The sequence below is a fragment of the Garra rufa genome, chromosome 12 (assembly GCF_049309525.1).
Source record: "Garra rufa chromosome 12, GarRuf1.0, whole genome shotgun sequence".
Lineage (NCBI taxonomy): Eukaryota > Metazoa > Chordata > Actinopteri > Cypriniformes > Cyprinidae > Garra > Garra rufa.
This window is the reverse complement of record NC_133372.1, coordinates 37,660,863-37,672,923: the sequence shown is the minus strand read 5'-3', so window position 1 is coordinate 37,672,923 and position 12,061 is coordinate 37,660,863. Positions and strand designations below refer to the sequence as shown.

Sequence of the window (12,061 nt, the reverse complement as noted above, 5' to 3'; positions counted from 1 at the left end):
AACAGTATGACATTTTTGGTGTGCAGAATATTAAAGGATTTTAAATGTGCATAATGCATAGTTCATCTGAATGACAACATTCACATCCCTTTGAATGGTGTTTTCCTCAGCACCGCTATTAACATGAGCCCTACTTCTTTCTTAAAACGCCTCTGATGTTGACTTAAGACCTACTTCCTTTTTAAAAAATGGCAGTTCATTTTTTGTTCTTTATCCCAGGAGATAATTTGGCAGCAGCAGGTGAAGAACTGGCAGAATCAATTGTTGTATTATTAAAGTTGATGGCGTTCCGATGTACGTTTTATCAAGTCATCCATTTATATGTGAGAGAGTGCAATAGCAGCGGTCTTTTTTTTAACTTGTAGTTTCAATTCGAGGGCAAAAAAGTGGAACACTTTGTATGTGTTGAGACAGTCTCAGAGGACTAACCCTGATTCACTGTCTAGTTCCCATCTCAGTATTTCTCACAAGCCTCATTAGATTGCAGGTGTGCTGTCTGCACATACACAGCCCGAGGCAGAGGCATTGATGAGATACCGCTATGAATCGTGTGTCGTGTGCGTCATTAAATCCTCATTTGTGACTGTAATTGCAACTTCAGGTTCAGCAAGATTAGTGAGAGTTTTCGACGTATAGACTAAAGCTAATCATTTCAGGCTGGTTTAATCACTGTATGGTCCACTCGCTTTCCTTTCAGGTGATTGTTGGACCCTTGCAAAAGATTTTCTGGTTACATTTGGAAGTGCGACTCTGCTGACTTTATTTAAGTGACCAGGGACCGTATTTAACAATAGCTTTTCTCTGAGCCACGGCCTTGTGGTTAGACCTCCGACATATTGAGCCGTGGCAAGCGACATATCTTGATCCCATCATTTCTTGTCCTCTCTCAACTATGCTTTGAAAGAACTGTATTTTACTGAAGTCAATTTGAGAGGTGCTTAAACTCTCCAGGACAGTAGTAGGGTGTTGTGGCTGGTTGCCAGAGGGTTGCTTTACTATTGTTAAGGTGTTCTGGATGGTTGCTATGTGGTTATTAGGGTATTCTGGGTGATTGCTATGTAATTGCTCTCTAGCCCAAGTCAAATGCAATTCTGTTTGATTTTAAAACATGAAAATTAATGCAACAAGTCTTGTCTGACTGACAGGTGGCTGCTTTCCATGCCTACGTACGTGCATGCTCTGTAATCAGGCTCTCATGCCTTGTGGTAATACAACGTACGCATGAATAGTCAAATGCACTTTGTGGTTAAAGTGTCTTGGCAAGGTATAAATGTTAACAAAGTCAGTTTATCATACGTGGTTGTAAACTGGGGTGTGATATTTGTGGAATCAGTTTTGGGGCAAAATATAACATCATCCAAATGTACACAGCTATGCAGTGTTATTTTAGTATTATTTATTAATGTTTTGAATTAGAATTATTGTTTTTTTAGTATTTTTTTATTTTTAGAATTGTTTTAGCAATTTTGGTACTCCAAATTAAACATTCATTTCATTTAGTTGCCAAGGCAGCATTCTAATTTAAGTTTCTAATATTAATAATATTTTGTATGTACTAGTTTTATTTCAATTAACACAATTTTCAAAAATATTTTACTAGTTTTAGTTGCTGCCATATAAATCCACCACTTTCTATTATATCATTAATATTAATTAAATTGCATTTTTGACAAAAACACATGCAATCTATTTCTTTTCATTATTATTATTAGTATTATTATTATTGTTGTTGTTGTTGTTATTACCCACTCAGTTTGAAAGCAATATTTCAGTGAGGAATACTGTAAGACTTTATTTTTATTTTATTTTTATTTGTGTTTTTATTTAATTTGTTAATATTAAAATTAAACAAATGAGTATTATTTATAGTATTTAAATATTACTTAAATATTTAAATAAATTATATTTAAATATAAATATGTATATATTAAATTAATTATAATATATATTCAAATATTTACACTGCAGTTCAAAAGTTTGGGACCACTAAGACTTAAAAAAAATACAGAAAAAAAACAATAATACTGCAAAGTGCTATTACAATATAAAAAAATGTTTTATTTTATTTTATTTTAATATACATTAAATATTTTTTTCCTTATGATGCAAAGCTGATTTTTTTTATCAGCCATTACTCCTGTCTTCAGTGTCACATGATCCTTCAGAAATCATTTTAATATGCTGATTTATTATTAAAATAATACATATTTATAATAACATAAATAAATATATATTTTTGGAACCTGTGTTACTTTTTTCAGAAATCTTAAAAGTTAAAAAGTTTAAAAGAATAGCATTTATTCAAAATATATATTTTTTCTAACAATATAAGTCTTCGCTATCACTTTTGATCAATTTAAGAAATTATTACTTTTATTCAGCAAGGATGTGTCCTTGCTGAATAAAAGTAATAATTTCTTTCAAAAAAAAGAAAGAATAAAAATGTACTGACCCCAAACTTTTGAACAGTAGTGTATATTGTTGGAAAGATTTCTATTTTAAATAAATGTTGTTCTTTTTAACTTTCAATCATCAAAGAATCCTGAAAAAGTATCACAGGTTCCAAAAAAATATTAAGAAACACAACTGTTTCCAGCACTGATAATAAATCAGCATATTATAATGATTTCTGAAGGATCATGTGACACTGAATACTGAAATAATGATGTTGAAAAATTAAGCTTTGATCACAGAAATAAATATTACATTTTTTCTGTATTTTTGATCAAATAAACGCAGCCTTGAAGAGCATTAGAGCATTATATACATTATGATTTTTATTATTAAATTAAGGCTTCATATCCTCCAATATATCTCTAACAGTAGGTAGAAAAATATATTTAATATTTTAAATATTTTTCAGATATTATTTGAATCACTTCTTTTGTCTTTTTTGTAATGGCAGCTATTTAATTGTGGAAACAACCTACTTGAGACAACTTCAATACTGGTGTTGTGACTTACTAATAAGGGCCTGTTTTTAAAGATATGGCAATATATATCAATGGCACACTTCTTTAGGATTGCCTAGTGGCTAGTGCTGGGTGGTAGCCATCTGTCTCTTCTTTGAGAAGAGCCCCAGCACAGCTGATGTGGTCCTAACCCTTCCTGTCGACTTGTGCTGAGACCGCTTTCCAGTCAGTCCCTCTGGATGGAGATCACAGCAGTGAGTCACACTTAATCACAGCACACAGTGGAGCCAGAGCCGAGGTCACGTCCGCCAGAGCCAAAACACACAGCAGCGTTCTAAAGCAACAGCAGGGGGTTCGCAGCAGTGCCATGGAGTGGCTGGAGCCATTAGTGCTGGGATGTGTGTGTCTGTTTGTGTGGCACTGAAAACATGTCACAAACAGAGTCTCTCCAAGTGGTTGGTTAAAAATAATCATGATTACCCTCTCATTATTCAAGTAATAATGCCTTACGCCGTGTCCCACCCGGGCACGACGCGACAAAGCGTCCAGCGATGAAAGCAATCACTTGCATGTTAATCCCAGTTTCTGTGCTAACTAGCCAAGACAAATGACACAACAGTTTTATCAGTCGCTTGGTTTGTCTTTCTGTGGCATCGTGCTGGATAATCAATGCTTACAGCTGCTCGTCATATACAGTCTTCATAATTGTATTAGTTATATGATTTATAATATTATCACTTATGTAATACAGTTTTACAAATGATTACTATTACAAATGATATTACAGTGCCTTGCAAAAGTATTCATACCCCTTCACTTTTTTCTTGTTTTGTTGCTGCCTTATGTTAAACTGCTTTAAATTGCTTTTTCCCACATCAATCTATAGTCCATACACCATAATGACAAACCAAAAACAGAATTATCACAACTTCGTAAATTTATTAAAGAAAAAAAAAAAAAAAAAAAAAACTTAAAGAAGCACATTGCATAAGTATTCATACTCAGTACTTAGCTGAAGCACCTTTATATATATAAAGTCTTTTTGGGTATGATGTGACAAGCTTTGAACATCAGCATTTGGCAATTATCTGCCATTCTTCTCCTCTTCACCTCTCAAGCTCTGTTAGGTTAGATAAGTTCAGACATACAGAATTTTCTCCAGAAATGTATATCTCCACATATGATCATGGAGCTCAACTAAACTGACCATCAGGTTCTTGGTCACCACTCTTACCAAAGCCCTTCTCCATCAATTGCTCAGTTTGGGCAGGAGGCCAGCTCTAGGAAGAGTCCTGGTTGTTTCAAACTTCTTCTGTTAAGGGTAACAGACGCAGCAGATTTTTTCTGATCTCTTCCCCAGATGTGTGGCTTGATGCAATCCTGTTTCTGAGCTCTGCAGGCAGAATTTTTTTATTTATTTTTTTTTACATCAGGGCTTGGTTTCTGCTCTGATATGCATTTTCAGCTTCAGACCTTTTATTAAGACTTCAGACAATCTTTATTAAGATTGTATTTGCCACAGGTTAACTCCACTCGAAGTGTAGTAACATCTACAAGCAATATGAATGCTCCTGAGCTAAATTTCAACTGTCCCAGATAAGTGTATGAATACTTACGCAATGGAATAATTTAAGATAGCCTATTTATTTTTTAATACATTTGTAAAGATGTTAAAACCCTTTTTTTTGTATTGATGTAAAAAAAAAAGAAAGAATTTAAAGCAGTTTAAAACGTGAAAAAAATGAAGGGGTATGAATACTTTCACAAGGCACTGTTTATAAATCTGTATCTTTCATTCATTCTTATTTCATATAATATTTGGCTATATTTTAGATCCCTTTAACGGATAGTTTACCCAAAAATGATTTTTTATTTTATTTTAATCACTCACCATCATGTCGTTCCAAACCTTGTAAAACCTTTGTTCATCTTCAGAACACAAATTAAGATATATTTGATTAAATCCATGAGCTTTCTCACCCTGCATAGACAGCAACGCAACTGACACGTTTAAGGCCCAAATAGGTAGTAAGGACACTGTTAAAATAGAATACTTTTTGTGCACAAAGAAAACTAAAATAATGATGTTATTCAACAATTTCTTCTTTTCTGTGTCAGTCTTTGACGCGCATTTATGAGAATACCACGATAAATATCTTAATTTGTGTTCTGAAGATTAACGAAACGTCTTACGGGTTTGGAACATTAATTTACAGAATTAGCATTTTTGGGTGAACCTCATACTTAAACTTAACAATTACTTAACTATTCCTAAGCAGCAAATTAGGAGTTTATTAAAGCCAAAGTTGTAGATAATAGTCAGTTAGTAGTGAATATTGGTCCCAAAACGTTATTTATTTAGTTATTTAGTGTCATTTATTTCATTTCGAGTAACAAAACTGTTTTATTGTTTTAGTTTTATTAAACTGTAATAACCTTGGTTCACACACTTTATAATCTCAGCATATGCTGTACATCATCTGCCTGTTATATCATGAATACTGTGTATTCTGACATTCTAGTCATTTGCATATTATGTTGTAGAGAATTACGCATATTCGAATGTAGTGATGTGTTTGGTGCTCTGGGCATGTTGAGTCACAAGGTTATGACTCTCTGTTGAGATTTGACATATTGACTGTGTCAGTTAGATCAGGGGTTTATTGTGTCAACAAGCCCTCGTGAGATGAAGGTCCCAGGTCATGTGAACAAGTCTTCATTATTGCATAATAGACCCCCGATAGGACCCCACTGTGAAGCACAAAGCTATTGTATCATCCTGAAAGGCTTTATTTTGTAATAATGACATGCATTATCCGTTACATTATTCCTTACCTAACAAATAAGTAAATAAATGGACTTAAATATTGATTTCAGTGAAAATTATTTTATTATGTAGGAAGAAATAGACTGCGGCGTGATATAAAACTAGCACACTGCTGGGTATTGGTTGCCCAGGGCAACAGTAAAATATACAGTTTCATTATACAAAAATGTTTGGCCACAGAAAGCTGTGATTGACCAATTACAGCCCAGCATGGTGTATAGTAATGGCTTTGTTTTCACTGATTGATAATTTTCACGTGCTGTGATTTTGTTTTGCAGATGTACATACAAACGACCACACTGACCATCTCGGTGAGTCTGAGCGCATCTGTGTCTCTGGGGATGCTCTACATGCCAAAAGTCTATGTGGTGCTCTTCCACCCGGAGCAGAATGTGGCCAAACGCAGCACTCGCAGCCTGAAAGCTGTGGTCACTGCCGCCACCATGTCTAACAAGTTCAACCCCAAGGCCAGCCTGAGGCCCAACGGAGAAGCCAAGTCAGAGCTGTGTGAGAACCTGGAAACTCAGGGTGAGCGGATTTGAGGATAAACACTTTATTGGTATTGACACTGATTTTTATACCGCCATAAACTTGTTATTGTAATCTTTAAAAATTTAACTCATCATCATTCCCTTGCTCGCTTAAACGGATTCTAAATTTGAAGACGGTTGCAAAATCATCCCTCAGCAGTCTAGATGCAGTTGTTTTAGATTGCCAATTCACCCAAAATCAACCAATCTGTTATTATTTACTCCTTGATCATTCAAAACCATTAAAACTTCCTCTTTTATAATGATGTCAGTGGGATGATCATAACAAGACAACCTGTAATCGTCTTGCGAAAGGTTATTTTGGTTTTCATTATGTTAGAATCTAACCGTTTGGCATCAGATACTGGCTAGGCAGTGTGGTTTTTAAATTATCAAGAGGCAAATTGGTTGAATCGGTACAACAGTCCTTACCGAAACCCATCACCTGCTAATTTGAATATCAATAAAACACAGCAGCTGGTAAACAAGCTTTGTAATACAGCAGTAAATAAAACGCTGCTGCCTCAGCAGAAATAACTCACATTCTAGAGCAGACACAAACCTGTTGCCTCTATCTTGAAAGAGAAGTGAAGAGTCTTAGTTTGCATAATTATATTATTTATTAAGGCCTTGATTTACTAAGATCTCAAATAAAATTTACTAATTGGCTTGTGCAGTCTATTAAATTGTCTGTGCGCACTACGAAGAGTAAGAATAACTCAAATAGCCACACATGCACTTGTTTCATTTTGTATATATACACTGCCAGTCAAAAGTTTTCGAACAGTAAGATTTTTAATGTTTTTTTTTTAAAGAAGTCTCTTCTGTCTTCCAAGGCTGCATTTATTTGATCTAAAATACAGCAAAAGCAGTAATATTTTAAGCATCATTACCAGTCTTCAGTGTCACATGATCCTTCAAAAATCATTCTAATATGCTGATTTGCTGTTCAAAAAACATTTTTCATTATTATTATTATTAATAATAATATTATTATTATTATCATCAATATTTTAAACAGTTAAGAAAACAGTAGGAGAAATAATAGAAATTATTAATTTTATTTAGCAGCAATGTTTTAAATTGATCAAAGTGTTTCAAATTGATTTCTATTTCAGATAAATGCTGTTCTTCTGAACTTTCTATTCATCAATGAAACCTGAAAAAAATTCTACTCAAACATAATATTAATAATAAATATTTTTTGAGCAGCAAATCAGAATTTTAGAATGATTTCTGAAGGATTATGTGACTGGAGTAATGATATATAGCTAAATATTCAGCTTTGAAATCACAGGAATAAATGACATTTTAAAATATATTCAAGTAGAAAACAGTTATTTTAAATAGTAAATATATTTCACAATTTTGCTATCTTTGTTGTACTTTGGATCAAATAAATGCAGGCTTAGTGAGCAGAAGGGACTTTAAAAAAACATTACAAAATCTTACTGTTCAAAAGCTTTTGACTGGTAGTATAGGTTTTTAGTTTTGTGTTGTGGTTTGTTTCGAAGGTGCAAAAATGTTTTAATTTTGTATTTTTAAAAACTAGTTTCCATTTCACTTAGTGTCAGCACCCAGAGAGGTATTGTTTAAAAATGACAACATGATTTTTTGCTTTTAATATAATGTGGCAAAAATTTGCAAAAAGTTACCTTTTCTTAAGTTTTCCGCGGTGATAAATCACTTTGCAAGTACGATTTAATTAATTCGGTTGTCGCTGCCCTTTATTTTGCATGCCCCAAATGACATATTCATTAAGAGAAACCTGCGAAAACAGACAAGAGGCGATATCTTCTGCTGCTATATCTGGAATACAGAATTCTCAGTAGACACAGCAGATTTTTTTTCTTTCTTTTTTTTTTTTTTAGTGCCATCTGGTTTGCATGTGTTTTATATGCACAAAACTTTAGTAAATTACAGACTAAAAGTGTGCTTATGTGAATGCAGTTAGACAGTATAGCAGTTTTGAGACATCATCAATTGTGCCATGATTCCCCAGACTAGTTTTTTTTTTTAACAGCCTCTAGAGATATTATCTTCATTACCTTAATCGGTGATGCAATGTCAAATGCAGCAGACAGGGTGAAAAAGAAAAATGCAAATATAAATCCATTTCACCCTTTTAATAGAAGTAGTAAAACATCTATTATTACCGATGCATCGAAATTGATTTAACACAATTAAATAAAGGTTTCATTAGGCCAAAATTAAAGTTACTGAAATTAAGGTTGTCATCAGGCCAAAAAACTAAACCAAAGTTGTATAAATATTCAAATTGGACATTTTTTTTCTTTCTCTTTTTCTGTTTTGCTATCAGAATTAAGTTTGCACTCTAAGTTGTTGTTGAAATATAAATATTTAAATGGTGGCTATATAACTTGTTTTCATGATTTATTCAAGCAAGTAAGCCAAATGCTGTTTTGTAGAGTTTTTTTTTTTTTCTCTCTCTCGAGCTGATGAATGAGTTTATGGACGTTGAAAGGCTTTCCTAAGATAAATACGTTACTTGACATTGTTTACAAGCTGATTTATAGACTTCTTGACACAGCTTGAGCAATTACATGGGACATGATAAATTTCTGTAAGATTTAGTTTCTTTCAACAGACCTTCTGATGTTCATTCACACTTAGTTTGTGCTACAGTGTGACTAGTAGTGAAAAGGAAGAGATGATAGTTTTGCAGGCCACTTGAGGTGTTACAGTGGTCTGTCACGCCACATTACAGAGCGTCAAAACCACATGTATTGTTTGTTTTTTAGATAAAATTGTCAGCAGAATTGTTGATCATAAAGGAAAAAATACCAAAAATAAATCTTCAAGAAAAATAAATTAACAGAATTTGAAAGTTGAGACCTTGTTTCATATTAAAAGGTAAAAAGCTAAAAGCTTATTGCGATTATTAATTGCCAGATGTTCTAAAAATACTGTTTTGTGAAATTCACATATCAACAAAAAACAGTATAGACTTATGAAGATTTATCTTCAGATGTTAAAAATCCATATCATTATCAATTAAAAATTGTAAGCTGTAATATAGTGAAATATTTGCACTTCATATGTGGTTTACAAAAACATTTTTTCCACCAGAATACACAGATCATGTTGAATTGTCGTCAATGAAGCATTATGTTTATTTGCAGGCAGATGGTGTCACGTCTACTATCAGGGGCTAACACGGTCATGCTAACCAACAATACCTTGACCCCTTTGATGTTGCAAATGTTGTTCCATGCAAGCTGAAAAAGCATGTGCGGATGAACATGTAAAAAAATAAAAAAATAAAAAAATTCTATCAGAAAAAGACAGAGATATACACAAAGGATATTTAAATTCATAATGATGTGAATTTAATATGACATTTCCCAAGATATATCTACATTGGCTTTCTCGAAAAAAATATAATGTTAAAACGATTCAAAGTATCATGTTAGACTAGGAAGGCACAAATGATCTGCTTCCATTACATTGCATTTGGCATTCACCGCAAGGCACATCCACTCCGCTTTCATTATGTGGCATTTTATTTTCATTTTGCAATGTAGCAATACACAGTTAATCATATTGTGGGTCTTAATAACAAATAGCTCTGAATTAAGGGAGACGTCCAGATAAATGTTTTGACAACAGAATTAAATTTGTGTAATGAAGGCTGCTACATAGATGAAAATTCGCCCAATTAAGCATGACTAGTTAGCACACAGTGTTTTCAGCAAATATTTACCGCCGGTTGCATGACCGTACCACCAACTCCAGTGTGATTCTCATCTGCTCAGTTCCTCTTGTACATATTCAGCAGCTTTCTATAGCTCCACTTTGAATTCACTGCAGTGGAACTATGTGCTTTTGTAAATGAGGTATTAGAGTCAGTGACTACATTAGCATGTGCCCTTTTGAAAGATCTTACTGGAGTTATTTAACACAAGCAGCTTTTTGCATGTAAAACAAATGCAAGCTAACAAATAACTTCACCGTGGCTCAGGGATGTCTAACATTTCACAAATGCATTAAAGGGGAAACAAGATCTCCAAGTTGATTCTAATTGATTTGTGATCCTCCTTTAAGACTTCAATTGCATTAAGTAAAAGTGTCTCTAAGTGTCTTAATGTAGTGTAATGTGATAGAAACATTGCTATAAAGTGTTACAATTACTTCTAAGTGAATTTCATGACATTGAATTATTATGTAGCTTCTAACTGTATATGCATATTATATGCAGTAATCACTATTATATTGTTAAAGCTGCAGTCCGTAAATTTTTTTGGGTTGAAATGATTTGAAATTAATATTTGAGCAAGTACATAACAAGCCAGCGTTTAAAACTTGCGCTATACTTTAGCCTGATTTACAATGGTTATCTTATAATAATGTCTTCTAATTTGAGTGGTACAGGTAGGTTTTCGCAGGAAATTTGAGCAGGCTGCTGTGCCATTACGCCACGTCTGTAAACATAAAGAAGTTGTCCTGGCTACTAGGCTATCGCATGTGCGGATGCTGCAGGTGTCGGATCGTTTATAGCCTTTTCTCACAGAAGCTGGAATAATTAAATGTAGCATTTTGATGGTGGATTGTATGGGATTAGATATCTGCCACAATTCCGAGTGCGAAAAATCATATTTTGAGCGCGCAAAAGTGCATTTTGCACGCGCGTGAATTGAGTTTTGTGAAGAAAATGTCCGAATCACAAAGAAGAATTCATTTTGAGCGGACGAAAATCAATTTTGCTTTTAAAATAAGCTTTTGGATGTGTGCAAATCTTCTCTTTTGTGTGTGCAACGTTTCACTCGCTTGCTCCCCTGATGCCCGCCCTCAGTGCTCTCTAAATGCTGAAGGCTCGCTTGCTCAACACAACCCAGTGTTACAATGTGCCACAATTCCAGCCAATCAGAGACGAGGCTGCAAAATTTTAAAATCTCTGGTAGCCCTTCGGGCAGGTACCCTTCAAATTTTGGAAGCCTGAAAATTAATTTAACTAACCCAAATAAAAAAGCTTTTTTTATTATTTTTTTTGTATATAGAAAATCAAATAGGAGTCTAAATTTCAATCAAAAATGTTTCAATACACAAATATAAACAAATATCAAGGAAGGAATTTTATTTCACTTTTAGTGTATATGCAAAAGTTTTAAATACCAATTTAAGGCAATTTATGACCCTTTTTAAGAGCTGCACAAGTAAAATGAACACACAATATACGAATATTAAGCCATAAAATTGCATGATTTATAATTCAGATAAAGGTTCACACAAAAACAAAATATCTTATAATTGTTTAGATTTTTAGAAGGCACGTTAACTTTTCACATTTACAGCTCCGTGTTTGCTGCATAAAAACGGGTCAGTAATTGCAGTTTATACAGCTAATATAATGTATTGGAAATAAAATTCTCTGTCACGAGGGGGCGCTTTAGGAGCGCTGAAATATTACGGTTTCTCTAGTAACAGCTGTATTTTAATACATTAATGCTGTTTTATCAGGCATGAAATGAAAATGCCAATGACATGTTTCTGAGGACAGTCGGTTCCCTTCAGAAACATTCATATAAAGACATGTGCCGCCTTTTGACTTTGAAACGTGCAACGCGCATAGTTGACATCATTGCCTTTTAAAGTTTTATCCAACCCTATCTTTCCGTCCACAACTGTAAGACTCTTAAATTATAATTAAGACTTTTCTTAAACTATTTAACACATTTTAAACTTATGGCCTTACATTTACAACTAAATTGAGGAGTTATTAAGGACATGCAGGAGCCCTCAATATTAAGATAGCCCGCTGGGCAGTCCGGTCA

The 12,061-nt window shown here is 33.7% G+C and overlaps 1 protein-coding gene across 2 annotated transcripts in view; it reads left to right on the top strand.

Annotated features, from left to right (window-relative positions):
• Nucleotides 1-12,061, top strand: part of grm4 (glutamate receptor, metabotropic 4) — a 204,362-nt gene that overhangs the window by 180,022 nt on the left and 12,279 nt on the right. For both annotated transcript variants that reach the window (XM_073851720.1, XM_073851719.1), the window contains exon 10: nt 6,018-6,267. In XM_073851720.1, coding sequence (XP_073707821.1) covers nt 6,018-6,267 — 250 coding nt within the window. The remainder of the gene's footprint in view (nt 1-6,017; nt 6,268-12,061) is intronic.